The 20,191-nt window shown below is 34.6% G+C and overlaps 2 protein-coding genes and 1 long non-coding RNA gene across 4 annotated transcripts in view; 2 read left to right on the top strand and 1 right to left on the bottom strand.

Annotated features, from left to right (window-relative positions):
- Positions 1–203: 203 nt before the first annotated feature.
- The window catches only part of LOC136798280 (solute carrier organic anion transporter family member 4A1-like), a 36,737-nt gene continuing 16,749 nt past the window's right edge, over positions 204–20,191 (top strand). The window contains exons 1-2 of one of the 2 annotated variants that reach the window (XM_067054863.1): positions 204–395; positions 12,553–12,726. In XM_067054863.1, the coding sequence (XP_066910964.1) occupies positions 321–395; positions 12,553–12,726 (249 nt within the window). In that variant the 5' untranslated portion in view covers positions 204–320. Of the gene's footprint in view, positions 396–6,093; positions 6,153–12,552; positions 12,727–20,191 lie in introns of those variants that run through there. The other variant, XM_067054864.1, reaches the window with a different exon arrangement.
- On the bottom strand, positions 13,581–14,161 carry LOC136798258 (uncharacterized). The gene is made up of 2 exons (XR_010845371.1): positions 13,983–14,161; positions 13,581–13,848 (listed from the first exon to the last, which is right to left on the bottom strand). It is a non-coding gene; the product is annotated as an uncharacterized lncRNA (long non-coding RNA).
- On the top strand, positions 17,120–18,166 carry LOC136798257 (putative leucine-rich repeat-containing protein DDB_G0290503). The gene has a single exon (XM_067054837.1). The coding sequence runs from the start codon at positions 17,281–17,283 to the stop codon at positions 18,019–18,021; it is 741 nt and encodes a 246-aa protein (XP_066910938.1). The 5' UTR covers positions 17,120–17,280; the 3' UTR covers positions 18,022–18,166.

Genomic DNA, 20,191 nt, shown 5'->3' with positions numbered 1-20,191 from the left:
CAATGTTTTTAATTTACTTGCATTATTCACTTATTGACTTAAAAAAGGGGACGAAAACTTAACCATTTTTTTCAATCTGAGGCTGAGATAGTTCTTAGACCGAAATTATTCGACCTCATAAATTACACACACAAGGGACAACTAAAAGAAATTCAACTGACTGCATATCTACGAAATATAATTGTCTCTTTATTTTCAGCAAATAAAAAAGCTAGAAAAACATATAAAGATGGAGTGCTGTTATCAGGAAGAATGAATTCCATCACAAAAGCTTTGTCACCATCATCAGCAATTTCATTGATAAATTTTCTGGATCACGGATGACGAAAAATCTTTTGATGAAGATGGCAAAAGAAAAGAAAGACGAGGGAAAACGAACATCAAATAATTCAGTGGTAAGAATATTTTCTGTTTGATTAACAACCAGTTCTTTTATATACTGTATTTCCATAAACTTCCACCATTTCTCATTTTAAGAGGGACCTTATCTTCAAGTAACAGAAGACGTATACGCGTATATATTTCTTTATAAGAATATAAATTATAAGAATATGATAAGATTGGCCAAAAAATGAAGAATACCAGTGGATACCCCTTTTCCTGGTGAGTCTAGGCTACCTATGAATGTCTTCCCTGGGTATGGTTTTTTTTAAGCTGCTAAGAAAAATTTTATTGCTTTGTGAAAAAATGCAATTTTAGCTACACGCTTTTTTTTTATCAGAATACACTTTATAAGAATGTCCATGATGAAAAAATTAAGAATATGCTAAGAATATCATCATCATGGAATTTTGAGACGTATGTACTAAATGTTAAGTCTAGTCTGAATTAGGATCCTAACCTAAGAATGCTGTAAGAATATTTTAGGATGATTTTCCCAAAAAAGTTAAGAATATCCATGATGAAATGGAATTACACCATTCTTATAAAAAAAAGCGTGTATTTACCCCTTAAAACCTACATAATAGTTTTCTTGAATAACTTTTTATAAAATAGTCCCTTTGGTCACAAATTTTGAACAGTAATTCACTGCAAAGTTACTAATGCTACAATTAGATCATTAGTACCTAAATGGTACTTTCTAAACTGTACGTTAAAATCAAATTACACCTTAAAACCTACACTACTCCTTAAAACCTACAAACATATTGACCCCTTGCTCACAACTTACTGAAACTGTGAAATTGCAATTCAGGTGGTGAGTCACTTGATCAAATACTTGCTAGAAATTCATTCCCAAAACAATATTCGTATTTTTCAGAATTTCATGCCCATAATGTCATAATGCAAAATTGCGCCTGTTTTGTTTTGTCAAAAAACGGCTTTGAAGGGACAAAATCTTTATTCAATTCATTTTTGACGTATGTTACTAATGTTTTTCTAAATCTCCATCTTGGTATGCAATATGACCATGTTTTTAGAAAGTCGATTTTCAGATTTTATTGCCCACTATCCTAAATGAGCTTTACAATAGAACTTTGAGGCCTTTGAGGGCCATTTTGAGGGCACAATTATTGATTGAGGAATTTATTACATTAGATTTGGGCTAGGTTTGGATCCAAACCTAAGAATACCGTAACAATATTTTCTCAAAAAGTTAAGAAAATTCATGGTGAATTGAAAAAACACTATTCTTATTAAAAAAGCGTGTACCACAGACTGAAATGAAGTGACTTGAAATTAGAAAATGTAATGACCTCTAACATTTTTTTAAAGATATTTTTTTGCTGTTTATTGCATAGTTTTAACTTTTTGCTTATCTCGGACAATTGTGTGTTCTTAACAACAGTATTTATATCAATTTAGTCGAATTAATTTTCGATCAGCGTATCATAACTGTTTTAAAATTCTACTCGATTTTTCGGTCAAGTATTTTATTGGTGAACGTGGGGATTTTCATGCAATATCATGCACCATTTTAAAGGGGGAGAGCATTGCTTTTCCCAAAATAAGCAATAACAACACTCCTCCGTTTGGTAGTTACACTATCATCAGTGGTGAAAAAAGCTATAAAGCTGGTTTTTCCAGTAGAAAAGAATCAAATTAATGTACGGCTTATAAAAGATATCGATGCACGACAAAAGTATACTTATTATCTTTTTGAGTCGAAGGTTGAAATATGTAAACTTGCGGCTATCTTCCTCGCATGAGGATTCAGACAATCTGAATGCAAGGGGCTAGGTGAGTCCATTTTCCCCCATTCCTGGTCTCTTTGCCATTTCTATTTATCTTAAATGAGCCCCCCCCCCCAGCGGACCCTCAATTAACGCAATCATGCAATTTGTTTTCGAAATTCACGCATTCACGCAAATTTTCCTCGAGTTTCACGCAATAACGGAAAATTTTTTGGGAAAATGCACATAATCGGTTAAAAAAGGGAAGATTCACGTATTCACGCACAAAATAACCCAGATTCACGCATTCACGCAATCAGAATGTGGATTTTCACGTTCACGCAAGTTTTTTCAATTCACGCATTCACGCATTTTTTTTTTCAATTTTCACGCATTCACGCAAACTGCTGGGGGACCTTAAATATATCACATTTTTTTAAAGAAAGTAGTATTGGCTTAACATTAAGAATATGCTAACAACCAGGAAGACTACCGTAAGGATATTTTAAGGTGATAAGATGATAAAATGAAAAACACTACAGTATTCTTATAAAAAAGTGTGAATGTTATTCAAATTCAGTTCGTGGAAAGCTCAAAAGCTGAAGTTTTCTAATCCTTACAGTATGTGGCCCCCAAAACGGAGACGGCCCCCAAAACGGAGGTTTTCATTAAAATAAAGATTCTGACTTGTAGATTTATCAGAATTAAACGATTTTTGTTTATTTTGAAAGAATGATGGTTATACTTAAAAATGAGCATGTTTTTGCCGGTTTGATACAGATTCAAAATAACATATTTGCGTCTAAAGGAAATATTTTAACGCCAAAATTAGATAAAAATTGCATATAACTCACTCTAGCTCCTTGGATATTGAAAATAAGTTATGAAAACGGGGTATAGGAAACTTTCTACACCTAATGCCGTTCCGAAAATGCAAATACATCTGTGACTTTAGAGGCTGGGTAAAAGATATAGCATCTTGAAGGTCAACCAGTATTTTGGAGCCCTAGAATCAGCATTGATAAAACCGAAAATTCTAAATATGAGAAAAAGCAAAAAATCTTGGAATTCCATTCCCATCACCTTGAGTTAATAGTTTATAACAAAAAATTAACATTATACATAAAATTTTTCGCTGAATCAGCAAAAACGGCAAATTCTGTCATTTTTTTGCAAAATATAGGAGAAAAATATCTTTAAAGCTTAATATTTTCAGTTTCAGTTAAGCTTATTTTCTAAAATTTTCACAACTTATTCCATACATGAATAGAACTATTTTCAAAAGAGATTTGTTTTCAAAAACTTAATTAAGACGTTGTTAAATCAAAATTGTCATTTTGAAAATTTCTAATTTTTCAGTTTGACTTTGCAATATCGAAAATCTTGAATTATTTCATAAAAATCATAAATTTTACATCCATTGGGTCGAAAATTTAAGGGAAAACACAAATATGTTCATAGTTTTTCCCCCCATTACCACTGGGCTTAATAATTTGATTTTAACTACACCTCCGTTTTGGGGGCCCAAAACCTGCATTTTGACAACCAGGGGTATACTGTAAAAATTTTGTATTCATATCTCAAAGATATCTCGAGAAATCGCTAAAATTTCAAACCTCCGTTTTGGGGACCATTAGAAAAAAGCTACCTATCTTTAAGCGATTGAAAAATATTTTTGATTTTGAAAATTTTGAAAAAGAACTTCCAGGAAATAAAGTAGAGATGTTAAAGGTTTTAATGCAGCAAATATTTGTGTAAAATCTCTTTTCCTCTAGATTTGAGAGAAATTTCAAATTTGATCGCCGTTTTGGGGGCCACATACTGTATGGATTTAAGGAGGCATCGCTTGGTAAATATTAATTTCGTATTATGACACGTTTTTTTATAAGAACAAACAATATAAGAACATAAGACTTCGATGACCAAAATATTAAGAACAAATTAAGAACATTTTAAGGCTTTGCGGGCTCTAAAACACCTGATTTCTTTGGAAAATGGACAAAAATACTCAACCAAGAACATCCGAAGGATGTTCTTATAACAAAACCTGTAGATTGATCTCAACCTTTTGTGCTTCTGAACTCTTTCTGTGAATCTTTTTGGTTGGTTCGAAACCTTTGTAGAGTTTTTATTCAGTGCTCCAACTGAGAGAATACGAGAAAACGCAATATCTTGAAACTACTTTTTGAAACGATCCTGATACCATATGTATGGTTGGGGAATTTTTGAGATATATTGAGTAGTAAAGTAAATATTCTTTCAGTGCTAATTGTCCTTAATGCGCTTATAACTGGCGCTTATTTCAAATCTAATTTAAACATAATTTATTCACTTTGTATCAGTTTTCGAGTTCCCCTTCTCTAAATAATTAAATATTGTATTGATGAAACACGTGGTCAAATTTGTTCTTTCGAAAAGGCGTGAAAATATTGGCAATCAATGGCAAACATTTCACACTTATTCAAAAGGCCTACTCTAAACGTAATTGGTATACTATTAATGAAAATAGATAACAGACGCTAAATCTACATGGTTAAACTTTAATCTTTTTTCAAGAAATTTTAAGAGTAAATTTTAGTGAGCTGGTTTTAAATTCAATATTTTGGTTGTTGAGAAAAGTTCTTTGATTGAATATTTGATGTGTAGTTTAGGTGCTGTACCTACTGCACTTCTCTGCAAAACTCAGTTTGGAAAATATCTATTATTGTGCTTGATTGCAGGTAATTGGGTCACGTCATTTTCTGCCGACAAATCTAAAAGCTTTTTACAGCCGGTGACTTTGTCGGTAGAAAAGAGCATAAAAATTTATATTTCAGGGCCAACGAAATTTAGGTTTTGTTCTTGAGATGTTCTCGACTCTCGTAATATTTCGTCGTATTAATTAATACCTTTGGTAAAAATTCCATCACTTTACAATTATCTTCGTTGCTTCTAAAAATTTTGAGCTGAGAATAAAATCTATGCTACTATGTGCGCTCAAGTTTTGTCTTTCTATTACTTTATTTTAGACTAATACATCATTTGGGGATCATTTGAAAGGTTCAGGAAATAGAATTCCTTCATCTCGTCCCGAAATACATGCAACTTCTGGACGTTTCACATTTTATAAACGACGTCACGCAAAGTGACATGGAAGTCCGAATTAATCTTTTTGACACAGGAAACCGACTTGATTAGTGCATTTGAAGTGTGAAAGAGATCTTTTTATCAGGATGAGATGTAACTAAACTTCTTTAACTGGAACAGATATGTGTTGATTTCTATGATTGACAGCTTGTTCATTTCTTTGACATCGATACTGGTAGTCTCGTCAATTTCAGGAGTCCTGGGAATATATTTTGAGATTTGCTTGATGTGAGATAATGGGTCCATTGTTATAGGAATTTTGTTAAGTAAATTAATTTTGAAGAATGAAGCTGCAGGACCATAGATTTGTAAAACCTGATGGGCTAAATGGCGTACTTTTGCTGAAAAGTGTGCCGTGGTTAAGTAGGAAATCCTACCTAAGTCACGTGACATAACAATATAATTTCAGCGCTTTACCAATCAGAAGCCTCGTGGGTTTTCGAAAACAATAGCAGCTATTTTGTTTTTTACAATATTCACTTTTTTTTGCCTGCGATAGCTTAAAGCACGACATCTAGCCCTTAGGGCTTTATAAATCTATGTGCAGGACTAGCCATTTTAAGGGGGCATATTGCGAGCTAAGATATTGCCTTTTTTACGAATTCAAAATATTCTATTGTCCCACGGAGCGATATGATATTCCAAATTTCGAAGGTTAGCTGACCTGTTAGTTTCAAACTTTCCCAATGTATTTACTTTGATTTCGCTTTCCACCAGATTTCACAGCTATTTTGTTACTCTTGCACAAGATGGGAAAAACACATCATCTTTCTTGTTGGAAATTTTCCCAGACCCCTCGTTGATACCTTCCATTTAAGGGGATGTTTTCTATTTTTTCTCTATTTCGAATGATTTGAAGTAAACAGAGGGGTCTCTCACAGCATATGGTGTGGCGAGAAAAACTTCAAAAAGGTGAGCTATTTATCACATTACGTCTTCAAAGATTTATGAACATAAAGTAATAAAGAAATAAGGAATGGATCTTTCTTTGATTTCATTTTTCGTAAACTTTCGAATTTTGTTGATCAACAATACCTTGGAAAACGAAAGTTGGAATGACACTTCGGCTTTTATTCCTGATATTGACATAACAAGTTTGACTAATAAATAATTGTTGATCCGCTTTTTATTCTGTTAAAAAGGTTTGGAGTTGGTCCACTGCTAAATGTACTTTGATCACACTCTTTCTTCACACACTCGCATCCCCGGCCTTTCAATTTCTCACGTTCTTTTTTAAGATTTTCAGGCTTCAATATTGAAATGAAGGAATTCTCAACTAAAATGCCCAAAAAAGGGGCTTAATGTTTTATATTTTCCTTTAGTAATTCTTGGAATGTTTGACTTGCATTGCCCTTAAAATACATCTGAAGCAAATAGATTTCTTTGATATCTTTTCATGACCAGATTTGTCATGACACGCCGGCTAAGAATATCTTTTTAGACACTCCTTATTTCTGAAGCAACTTGTTCATGCGCTCGATTGTTTGTTTATGACATCATCATTACCATTGCTGTCTCTTTAATTACCTTATCGGCCCTTTTTACGCCGGCCCTAATATAACGGCGGCCCCGCGAAAATCATTGATTCTCGTGATGTTTTGGATATAGAGTAAAAAATGGATAGTTTTCATCCTTTAATCATGCCTAAAATCCTTTACGCCGGCTTTTTTAACACTGGCCCTTATTACGCCACGAGCCCAAAAATAACACCAATAAGGGCCGGCGTAAAAAGGGCCGATAAGGTACCACAGTTTCCCGCATGTAATCTCAAAATAGATAATTTATAGAGTTTTTGACATTTTGAGAGATATTGGCGGTATTAAAGTCATTATAGAACAGACTCAGCCCCAGGGATAACCCGACCGGTTCAGAACACCAAAATAACGCTATCTAGCATCCGTAACGTCTCAATAACGTCAGATGAACGAAAAATGTTAAAATAGCACAGTGCGTCGCCAACTGAGAATGCGCCTTATATCTTTACGTGATGAGGTGGTTAGTTTTTGATGAAATATTTAATATGGACTCTGTTTGAACTTTGTTTGTTTTCGATGCCTCCCCAACCTTTGTTATTGTTTGACCTTTCTGTCATATGAAATATCGAACCGAAACATGACGTCATAGTTTGTCATAATACTTTAACGGCGCTCTTCCTTTAGGGGTGCGCGTGCTTCAAGAAGTTTGGCAGAAAGTCACGACATGATCCAAACGTAGTAAAGAAAACAAACTCAAACAAATCTCGTGTCCGTATGTGTACCTCCTCGGAGATTTCATAACAAAAAAATATTTTCTTCGATTTTCCCTTTACTAATATACGTCGGTTGTTGTATTCTTGTTAAGAAGATGGTATGGCTTTTAAGGAAAGATAGAAGATCAGAAAGAAACTTTCTCTCCATATTAAAAATGTTTGGGTACAGGATACAAGTGTTGGTTATAAACCAAGACGATGAGTAATTTTTCAGACTTCGAGATTTATTCGGAAGTAACATTGGAAAGTTGTGGTTGCTTAGGCTTTGAGTTTGATTGGTGATTTATTTGACCTAGAAATGCTTCATTATTTCTCACATGACTTTATTCCGTTATAAAAACAAAGTGACTTTTTGACACCTGGCAGTTGTTCGTTTTAAGGGTTATTTGTTTATTTTATCCTGTACAAAATATAAGTATGTTTCTCTGTCAAACTGTCCAACAGAAGGGATTGACAAAAATTGAGCAAACATTTGAAAAACACTTGTTGTTTCTATTCAATTTCACTTTTCATGTCACACACTCTTATTGTCAAAATATATCAAACACTTTGTCAAGGTTACTTTCAATCCATTGATATGATGGGGGATATAAAAAGCATTTTTGAAAAAGTCAAGTAAGATAGGTAAGTCCTTTGGAAAAAAGAAAAAGGTCAGATACAAAAGAAGGTACTATTGTGTTTCTGATGTTTTGAATTGAGGGAGATTCGGTCAAAGCAGTTTTTGATTATTTTCACAACGATATCAGTCATGCTAACTCGTTAATTTATTGATTGCAATCACACCGTAATTGTGGCGCTGCAAAAAAAAAACAGGGTGGCGGACCGTGCTCCTAGGTAAAACGTCCACCTTTTTAAGACTGGAAAAATTGAGTGATTTTATGTGATGCAATCAATCTCTCCCAGATTCAGACCTTGATATGGGAAAATTTAAAGGGAAAATCTCGTGTAAAGCAAGCGACACTTCTTCCTTGTATTACAGGAAGTGAAGGAGTTTTCACTTTCTACTCTCGGGTACCTCATAGCTGCCCCCCCCGCTTATTAATTTTCGAAAATTTTCCACCAAGGACATTCTTATTCCAACTCCCCCCCCCCCCCCCGCTTATTAATTTTTGGGAAAATGTTTTTGAAAGTTCCCTCTTTTGTCCTAATTCTGCTGTATTCTAGCCTCCTTTTCAAAAGTTTTCCACCCAGGACATTTTTATTCCAACCCCCCCCCCCCCCCGCTTATTCCAAACCCCCCGGCTATTAGGTACCCGAGAGTAAGCATGCATAACAATCAAGGGTGGAACTTTTGACTTTATTTTCTAAGTTTGTTGTAAGCAAGGTGGATTGGTCAAACGTTCGTTTTTCGCGTGAAAAGGATTAAGCTTGAAAACGTAAACATCACCTACTTGAAAAATGTAATCCTTTGTTGAGGAAGGTTGGTTTTGTAAGAGAGAGGAGACTTATCGAATCGATTTAGCTTCGTTGATTTGTGTCTATGTCTTTGTGAGAACAGTTGCGGTCAGTTGTTTACAAAAGGTAACGAGAGATTTGCAAACCACAGCTCACGCACCTAAATCCCTCAACTCGATCTCCTTTCATCTCATTTCGTTCATTTATTACTTTTTCTTTCTTTTCTACCTTGTATTATTACTTTTAACCTTTTGGAAACTTTCAAGCATTAAATTGAATCAGTTGTTTGAAACTCTTTTCAATTTGATGAAATGTGGATTTTATGATGTCAAACGGAATGTTACAGAATTTCATCAAAAGCTCATGTCTCATTCGCACCTCTAGCAAAAGAAAAGATGGTCTCGCTCGATGGTTGTTGGAAATATCGTATTTCAAAGTTTCTAGTTTTTTTTCTGACGGGAATGGAAATCGCGAGAGGGGACATCTTTTTCCAACCGTTTCTGCATTCTCACTACATTGGTTTTTGGAACGATTATTGGAACTGAATGCGCTGAGTTCTAGACAAAAAGGGATCAATGTAGACAATGTATATTTTACGTAGCAGGTTATTTTCCAAGCACTTTTCCTTACCACCGTTTTGGCCTGAAAAATTAACTTTAAATGGAGCGTTATTAAATGTCGGCCACCATGGTTGGGCAACGAATAAGATTTTTGTCCTCTAAACGTCCTTAAGCATCTTAGCCTCAAAATTCAAACTTGATTATGAGAAAATAACCTTTATTTGAAATATTTTGGAGGATTCTGATGTGAATGGTGTAAGGATCCTTACCTTAGTTGAGTCTCTTTCCTTCGTTTTTGTATCGTCATTTCTCTACTTTACATCATTTAACTTTTAACTTTTCTATTTCGCAAAATTGAGTTTGAACTCTGAAATTGAGTTTTTACAACCGATTAACGGTGGTAAGAAAGTGCTTGGTGAACACCCTTCTGGACGTGGCATTTGCCTAAAATGAAGCTCTACATAAAGAGGAGTAGTTGGCTTGCCTTCTTTTCATTTAAATAAAAAGGTGTGTTTATAGAATGTCAGGTATTGTAGAGCACTCCGAAAATCAATCCTTAGAGAGATTTTAAGCTTTTGCAAACAAGTGACCCTTAGAGAGATATTATTGATCAAAAATAACCTTGAGAGAGATGTTTTCAAAAAGAAGGTTTTTGTACCTTAAGAGGGCTCTGACCATAGCGAATTTTTCATAATTGTCGTGTATAAAATAAAATGTGTTTTTCTGACTGATGTAACCAACAAAAATTTGGCATGTTATACAGTTTCTGTTAGGCCAACTATTCCTGAATATGAAAATTCAAAAATTGCATTGAATAAATTCGATGAAGAAGAAAATGAAGACATTTGCGAAGACAAGTATTTCAACTTTGAGGACCTTATTTTCGGCGAAAAAAAACATTTTGAAAATATTTTTTGCGCTAGATAGTGTATCTTTAACCAAACTAACAATAGATTTTCGGAAAGAAAGAAATAGATTTTATTAAAATAAAATAAAAATAAATTTTTCTAAAAAGCTTTTTTGTCTCAAAATCTTGAAAATAGTGGCTTTTAACCAATTTTTCATCCCAATTTTTCATCCCAATTTTTCGTACAAAAAGAGTCGTAACTTTTGATACATCAATTTAGAAAAATTTCCGAAAATTTTTAGATAGTTCAATCTTTTGCAGACAATCAAAAAAAATAGAAACAAAAAGATTAATTACCCATTAAAACTAAACACTTTTTGTAAAGAGGGTAATATAAAATTTTATTAAAGTCTTTTTAAGGTTCATAACATCATTTTTTAGTGAAATTGCTAATTACTCTTGACAGTATAAATTAACAAACAACTTATAAGGAGCTTCAAAACACAAGTTTTATCTTCAAATGCTCATATAACCAATCTTTTGACTATGGTCTGAGCCTTTAAGAAGAGGCCCATAAAGGTAGAAATTCCGACACATAACCTTTAGAAGAATGAGTTACAAAATGTCCAGTTTTATTAATCCATACCACATCTTTCTTGGAGATTTTGCTACTTTTAGTTTTAATACTTTATAAGCAGATGAACATTCAATGCGACGACGACCTTTTACCCAGGGTAATAAATCAAAACGATATTTTGGTGATGATCAGAAAAAGAGACATTTGTATTGGGTAATCCATTTATAGCGTACAAAGGAACGATTTGTTACATATGCCAATTGGATTGACTTCTCTAAGCTGTTATTGAGATCGAGTTGTGATATTTTGCAGACATCAAAATTTTTCTTTCTGTTAAAAGGTGGTAACATTTTCTGTCAATTCAAACCTCATTCAACAAAGACTGTTATTGTTTCAACAAGATTTTTCTGATAACGCGTTTAAATATATGAGGTCTGGGAACGAGACGTATGTAATTATATTCTGACACATCTAGAAGAATTTAACATTTCTTTCTATCGTTGGTTTACCCCTCCCTTTTACTGGAGTTTAAGTTTCGGAAAGTTAAAAAATTGATTGAAATTACAGGGATGTGTCCTGTGTCCTTTAATAGTTGCTGGTCACAGCGAGCTTTTAAGCTTGGTAACGTATCGGTATTCTGATGCAAAGAGGTATTAAATTTTGTCGCAGGGATCTCTATATAGTGAAATTTGAAATATTTCGGTGCTAGCAAGAGGAAGTCTTTATTATAAAAGAAAATGATGTTATAACAGCGATCCAACTGTGTGAGATGGCCTCCCTATACGTCTGCCGAAAGGTTTTTCACGTCGCGTTCTATAAAAAGCGTGTATCTGTATGTATCTTTCCCTTACAAGTTGAACGTCAAAAGGGAGGCTGGATAGGCTGGATCTTGGCTTTGTCTACGCCTCTCTCATACTTCTCCACAGCTAGTAGATTTAAAAATTGATTGGCCGATATGAAAAGAAATCTCTGAAAGTTTGTGTGTTATAACTAGCAAAGTGTTCTGATGATTGGTTTCAGTGGTTACTTATGTTCGATGCATTTTTGCTTCCCTTCAATATTGCGATGAAATCGTCATATTTTTATTGAAAGGGCTAAATATTATTTTCCCGTCATCGGTATGCTTGTGTGGTAGCTTTTTACAAAGATTTTTTTTTGAAAATTATTTATTGCTTCAAAACCCGCTTTTTACTATTATTGTATGGATAGTATAACTTGTTTTCAATTCAATTTCACGACCAGCGGAAAACGTAATGAATACATCATTTCCTACATGTGTTTCTTCTGTCAGGGAGTTTCTTGAAAAAAAGTTTTCTTTTTATGGAACTCTTGTTCTCGATATTACAAAAAATCGTAAAGTTTTTGTTGTTATACTTTCTTTGTATGCTAAGAGCATTAATTCTCTTACTTGACTTTTAGTGCTTGCATTCTATCTATTTGGAGTTAGAGATAAAAAGTGTTACAAGTTTCTTATTATAAGATAGCCCTTAAGGATATTATCATGAAGAAATTGGCAAGAAATATGAAAATTTACTAAAAATAACAACATCATTTTGCGACAAAGAATGATTGCAAAAACTTTTTTTTAACCTCCATCTAACATTGATGGACAAGTTTAAATCTGGGTTTTGATGGAAAGACGTCATTTTTCTTCATATTCATCATAGTTAATTTTGTTGTTTCAGAAGAATGACAAAAGTGACGAAGAATTTATGACTTTGCACCAAGTTGAGGAAACTTTGGATGAAAATCACCGTTCCAACATTATGATGGCTTACACCGATGGTCAAGAAGCACCACAAAACAAACGAAAGATGAATATAGTGGTACATGCGACAGACAGTGGCAAGTTCGGACAAGTACGTTTCATATTTGTCTGGTGTTTGCATTCACACTTTGACTTTGACGGTCAGCTCCATACTTAGCGGCCAACGTTCCCATTTATCTTGTTTTACCGCTACGTCCTTTTAACTTCATTTTTTTAGATCTAGCTAGAATAAGTAATAGTAGAGGGCCAAACCTTAGGATCCGCGACAACTTTTTTAGGACGCAACCACATGAATTCCATTCGAAAGTTGGATGTATTTGAAGACATTTTCGCGAGGGGGGTCCGCTGCTAAGGCCTGGCAAAATTTTTTAGGGCCCAAATTGGGAAATTGGCCCCGTAAAAAATTGACGTTAAGGGCGATGTTCGAAAAACACGGCTTATTATATATCGTTGGAACGGAAATCTTTCGCTGATCAAGAATCGATTCACAACTATGGCCTGAAAATGAACGTATCTCGAGCTATGACTCTATTTGTGAGGATAAGTAAATTATCTGCTTGAAAAGAATTGACGTCAAAAAATACTCTAAGAACTTTTCTCATCTTTAAACCAACCAATTATATTTTCTTCAACTTCAAAGAAAAAAATAACAAAACTCGTTAGCAATTTATAAATTGAACTTGTAAATTTTAATTTTCAGCATCAGAATGGTCATCGCTCGAATCAGATTCATTTTCTTCGTCAAAATAATCATCCTCTTCTTCATCACTACTTTCTTGTTCTTCTTTTTCTTCGACCACTTTGCTTTCTTCCTTATTGCCTTCTTCCACAGACATTCTCAGCTTCGTTGGAAGAGCAGGCTCATGACTTGTTTTTGGACGGCATACGCCGTTTATTATAGTGTAGCCGTTATCCAGAGGGGTTCCCGTTTCTGAAGGGTTTGCAAATGATTCTAGGTTTTTTATTTGATACAAGACTCTTGTCGTTCGAAGGTCATTCGAGGACTTTTCAGGTCCGATTCTCGCAAGTGTTTTTTTGTTCTTAAGTTTTGTTTTCCGCCAAATGTTCTTTCTCATTTCCTTTAAAGTGTTGCTTTTCTTGTCATTGTATATAAACTTGATGACAAATTTTTCAAGTGAATCAGGTGTTGCTTTTTGCAAGTGGTTTATTGCTTCGATACATCCATCGACTCTTTTCCAAACTGCTTTTTTCCCTACAAAAAAATAAATTATTACAAAAATCGAAATTTCTATGCACTATTCAACCTATTACCTTTTACTCGCAATTTAGGCTTTGAAACTTATTTTAACCATGTCTCTCATAAACGACAAAACATTCTATACCTACCTTTTCCGAAAAAGCTCGAAATTGAATCACAACCAGTCATCACATGAAATCGAATTATAACTTTTGACATTTCAGGAGTAGTTAAGCATTTTGCATCGAAGATTGCTTTCTTCCGTATGATTCCAAGGGTACCTGGCAAGATGTTCGATACATAAGAGCTTGCAACAATAACATCCGTGTCCTCTGCATCGATTACCACCGTTATATCAGAAGAAGATTTGCGAATTTGAGAATATATGAAAAACATTATAACATCCGCTTCCACGCGCGTACATTCGAAATCTGGAGTTCGTGTCTGTAAACCAAGAAAAATATAAATCTTTCATTTTTTCCTCTTTTAAACACACACACACGCTCTCTTTCTCCCTCTGTCTTTCCCTCTCTAACAATAATTTCTTAACTACACTTACCTCGCCACCTTTTGTAATTTCACAGCATTCGCTTCTTGTGCTGTAAAAGAACCTCTTTTCAGTATTGATCAGATGCTCTTTGAATTGAGATTTGATAAATTGCTGAAGTCTTGTCTTGTTTGCCTTGTTTTTGAAAAATTTCTGGAGCTCATTTTTCAGAGGAAGGTTCTTCGAAGCCGAGATGAAAACATTTGGTGCTTCTCCTCCTATGAAATTTTTCCTTTTATCATGCTCTCCATCTTTGGTATTGATGATATCTGAGCCATAATAATCGTTCACGCAAATTATTGTTCTGGCGTTCTGACGTCGCAAATTGATTAAGTTAAAGATTCTTTTCGCGTAGTCAGACCTAGAAAAAAGAAACCCAAGGTGAAACTGGGTCAATCAGATTATTTTTTTATTGTACTATGGTTAGTAAATGAGAGAAAACAAGTAGTGAGATACTATACTGTAAAAAAACATTTACCATGTGTATACAGCACCATCACCTTTATCTCGTTCATCGTTATTAGGAATAGCTAGCCTCCAAATGAATCCCATGTCTATGATGGCGGTGTAATAAGTGGGTTTTATTTCGACAAACTTCAACATGTCAACTAATTTGGATTTTTGGCATTTGCGTATGGTACCATTGACGTTGAATATTGGTAGACAATAATCGGTTATACGGTGGTATCCTGAGAAAAAAAAATACTAAAGAAATACTGGATCAGAGATTATACTGATAATTGGGATTGGTCGGTATTTTTCCAAATCTTAAGTTTCATCACAGGGATGCTTGAGAATCTGTTGATCTATTATTACTATACTTAATTGCTGAATTGTAACAAGAACATTTCATAACTTTATCGTATGTAATAACTGCTTTTACCTTATCCAGTGCAATACAATTTTTAAATCGGTCCCACATTTCGGGCGTGTCCATCAGTTGTAAAACCCTTTTATGCTTGGGGTCATGACCTGTAAACGAAAAACATTTTACAAAGTTTTTGCGAATCTCAACAAATATGCCTCCCTTAAGATTCATAAGCCGGGAGATGTTTTAGAGTATTTATCCATCATAGTTCTCGTATAATAATGCAAAAACACTTACCTTTGCCACACCAAATACACACATCTGATCTATGGATTACGCCATTACTCTTTCTTGTGTCTCGTGGTTCAAAGTTGTATTTCTTTCTTCTTCTACGACGAACTGGTGGTGGCTCTTCATTTTGTTTATTTTGCAAGTTTTCTAGTCTGCGGCTTGCTTTTTCAAACGACTTTCTGTTCATCAAAGACAACTTGCAGTTTTTATGCCCAAAACCACCTTATCGCACCGCTTTCCCAATTTATTTTGTCGTGAACCTCGCTATACTCACTCTCAACATCTTGCCAGAGTTTTGCAGTCTCTTCAAAAGATTTCCACGTTTCTTCTGAAGGTTTTTTTTGTTTCTCAGTGCACAATTCATTGCATATTACACAAAGATGAACGTCAGTGTCTTTCGGAACACCGTCCATCTCATAGAAAATGATTTCACCAAAGAAATGAGAGCTTTTTTCAGAAAACTTCTTGAGCTTTGAGAATCGATGCAGCCGTTTAAAAGAAGCAATGCCATTGCAATACAATGCATGGGCTTCTTTTCTTTAGAAATCAAAAGCAATAGCAAGCTCTGTCTTTTGAGTAAAGCTACCTTATCTGGGCGAGAGACAATTAAGAATTTCTCTGTTTTGACGTCAATTCTTTTCAAGCAGATAATTTACCTATCCTCACAAATAGAGTCATAGCTCGAGATACGTTCATTTTCAGGCCATAGTTGTGAATCGATTCTTGATCAGCGAAAGATTTCCGTTCCAACGATATATAATAACCCGTGTTTTTCGAACATCGCCCTTAACGTCAATTTTTTACGGGGCCAATTTCCCAATTTGGGCCCTAAAAAATTTTGCCAGGCCTTAGCAGCGGACCCCCCTCGCGAAAATGTCTTCAAATACATCCAACTTTCGAATGGAATTCATGTGGTTGCGTCCTAAAAAAGTTGTCGCGGATTCCAAGGTTTGGCCCTCTACTATAACGTCAGTAAATAGTCTACATTGATAATGAGAAGGCAAGTCGATACACGCTTTTTTTATATAAGAATACACTTCATAAGAATGGCCATGGTGAAAATAAATTAAGAATATCGTAAGGATATTGCCATCGTGTGGAATTAGGCAACAAAATCTATATAAATTGCCAGTTTTCCCCAGTGAGGCTCAAAATTTTCACAAAAATGCCATTTTCTGCTTCAGGTGTGTATTTCTTTGTTAAATTTTGGTTGATTTTCAACCCTAACTTAAGAATGTTGTAAGAATATTTTTAGGATGATTTTATCCATGATGAAATAGATTTACACCATTCTTATAAAAAAAGCGTATTCTTGTTCTTGTATTCTTGACAGCATAGGTGCATATTAGGTAAAAGTTAAGTATGGAATTGCAATATAGAGGCTCTTATTGGAATACATACTAGCTTCTTCAATAGGATGGTGATTTATCAGAAGCTGACCTTTATTTTTACCAGTTCTTTCGATAGCCATTCGCTTAATTCGCGCACGCGTTTCCATAGACAATTGCTGAAAGCTCGTGGTTAATGTTTGCTGATACTATAAAGCTGACCAACTTTCAAAGCAGGCTGTCTAAACTTCTTTCAAGCTAATATTTATAATACTTGTTTTTGATCCAGCCTTTTTTTCGAAATGAAGCAAAAATAATTCGGGTTAGGAGAGCTGATTTGCGTAATGTTGAAATTCAAATCGTCATTTGGTGAACTTAACTCTCCTTCGTTTGGTCTTAAAATTGCATTTAAATTCGTGGATTTTAATAAAGATTTCTCACTTTTGAGCAACAGTTACTTTTAACTTCTTGCGATGAATACGTTACACGTTTTTCTCGCTGTTTGCGTTTTCGTCGTTGTAACTTGTCACGATGTCAACGATTTGCAAGGTGCTGTCAACGCCAAGTTCGATCAACTGAAAGAAAAGATTGGAGAAGAGCAACAAGACTTTAACAAGAAAATCCAACAAGGAAGCAACACAACAGATGCTACAAGCTGGAAAATCAAATTAGGGAAATTATCCACAAAGATGAATCAAGCATTGGCTGAAGTGTGGGACATTTTTGATGATGAACATCAGGCGATCTCTGAACTCAAAAAGAATTTGTCTTCTTTTCAAAGTCAACTGGTGGTCCTCAATGCTGACATTCGAAACGATTTCCAGAAGAAGATCAATGAGTTGGAAAACAAATTCAAACAAGATTCACAACAAATGAAAACACAACTCGAATTATCCTTCAAATCATCACTTCAAAATCAAGCCAACGTCTTCCAAAACAAAATTTCCCAGCAAAACCAACAGATCAACAGACTATCATCTGAGGTTTCCAAACCGTCCACATGGCCTGCTGGAAGTTATTGCATCTTCAGAAGTGGCTCTTGTCCTCCTGGGTTTGTGGCAAGAGGCGGCTACATCAATGCTATCCGAACATACTCGGCTGATAATCGATACATCAAAGCAATGACATTCGGTAATTCTCAAATCAAGTGTCATGGATCATGTGGTCAATATGGACCGTACGCTGAGCTTCACATTTACACCTGTTGTAAATAGGATTTTTTGTAGGATGTGCCATCCGTACAAGTCATTACGAATAGTATGACTTTTTAAATCAACCAACCTTGAAAATTAACTGTCGTCCCTTTTCCTCAACCCCGATCGCAATTACAATGAATTTTAGGCCCACTTCACATTTTGCCATACTCAACTTTAAGAATACTTCAATGTTGCAAAATTACAGTCTCAAGTCAAGTAAAGGGTTTCAATGTTAGCTCAAAATCTTAGAATTGAACTTTTCAAAGGTTTCACAACACTGTCTCAGAATGTTTCAAAAATAATTCTTTTGCTTTAGCGACGATAAAACAAACTAAAAATATACTAAGGCAAGACCTCATTTGATTAGTTGACTGTTTTACGGGCCCGACCGACCCTGAAATTCCAAAAAATTTCATTTTGGTAGTTTTTCCAAGGATTTGATTTCACCTATAAAATCTCCTAAAAAGGCAGCAAAAACTTGAAACTCGAAAATTCTTCTGCCTGACCAAAAATCTTCATTATAGAATTTCACCTATAAAATCTCGAAAATTCGAAATAGAAAATAAGAAGACACAAAAAGCTCAAATTCATGTATCAAATAAAAAAATGAGCATAAAATTCTATCAAAATACAGCAAACTAACTCTCAAATACAGCGGACGCTTTGAAAATTGATACCTTATCGGGGAAAAAAATGTCGGGGGAAGTGACGAAAATTTTGAGGGGGTGACGAAATATTCGCCCGATGGATTTTTTCCCCGATATTGTATCACCCGTCCAAAACTTTTACCCGATTTTTTAAACCCCAACCAAAATTAAAATCTAAATTTTTACACCTTTATTAACCGAAATTAGTGCTTTAAACGTCGAATTACAAGATCTTTTCAAAGCTAGTGAAGGAAACCATTTCATTTGGACAATTTAGTTGGGTGAAAGTGACTAAATTGTAAATTTCGTCGGGGAAAAGTGACGAATTTGAACTTTTGGTTGGGGGAAAGTGACGAAAATGCCTCTAGGTGAGACGAAAAAAAAAAACCCGACTAAATAAAACTCTGACATTTTTTCCCCGATAATGTAGATAGTTTTGCAATTCTGCCTGCTCGCTAAAGAGATCGATAAATTGAACTGATAAAAAATCTCTTCTCTGTGAACGAATCAGTGGACCTGATAATAATCTGACCGATAAACGAACGACAATTCAATTTTCCCTTGATAAGAGAATCAAGATTGACAGTCGCGCCATCATCATGTCAAATAGCTTGTCTGTTCAATTTTCTATGTCGATAAGAAAGACGTGAATAAAATTGAAATTCGGAAGAATCATGAAGTTTTGCTCTCCGTATAAATGATATGTAGATGTAAGGGAGAATTTTAAATCGATCATTGATCTTTTGAATGTGCTTTCAGCCTTATGATAGATATTGTTTGAAATATTAAGAAAGTTGTATGGATATTCTGCTCATGTATGTGTCAGCACGTTAAAGAACTGTTTAAGTTGTAATTATATGCAATACAACCAAAATCTGTCGCATTTTTAACAAAAAATCTCATAGAAACTGCAATCATTTTCGGAAATTCTAGTTCTTACTATTGGAGGAAGAGTATAACTTTGAGGAAAGAAGCTGGTTTTAAATGCCTTCAAGGAGAACTATGGATGTAATAGATGTTACACTGAAGGAGTGAGTACATTAGAAAGATCGTTTATAGCTGTAGGCACTGTTAAATACAATATTTCCGATCGTTTGCAGGCTACATTTTTATATAAAGAATGAGGCTTGAAGTTGACTTATGTAAATTCATACGATATACAAACTGTTTTCAAAAAGTCGTCCATGTAGAATCATATATGTAATATTAAAATGAAAAGCTCGATTAAAGTCTTCACTTGATACGTATCAAAGGCGGTGGACGGTGTTTGATCATACCTTACATTTTCCGTTAAGCGGTAGTCCTCAAAAGCACAGTACCGCTGTTACCGGAACAAAACGCAGAGAACTCCCGGTTCCCGATTCCCTCGAGATGCAAATATTTTTACGCTAGAAGCGGTCCTGTGGTTTCTCAAACTGTGAATTCACGCAGAAAATTGATGGACTATAATTAATGGATTTTAGAGATTAATTAACACGCAAATTGATCGTCCTGCATAATCTAGGGATTAAATCTTTGTGTGATTTCTGAAGGATTTGTCA

This window comes from Clytia hemisphaerica, unplaced genomic scaffold, assembly GCF_902728285.1.
Source record: "Clytia hemisphaerica strain Z4C2 unplaced genomic scaffold, Clytia hemisphaerica genome assembly, whole genome shotgun sequence".
Taxonomy (NCBI): domain Eukaryota; kingdom Metazoa; phylum Cnidaria; class Hydrozoa; order Leptothecata; family Clytiidae; genus Clytia; species Clytia hemisphaerica.
Note: the sequence above shows the minus strand (reverse complement) of the source record. Positions and strands in the feature narration are given on the sequence as shown.

Bases quoted from the DNA above. Each gene is read 5' to 3' on its own strand.
- LOC136798257 (XM_067054837.1), top strand. From the start codon at position 17,281: ATGAATACGTTACACGTTTTTCTCGCTGTTTGCGTTTTCGTCGTTGTA.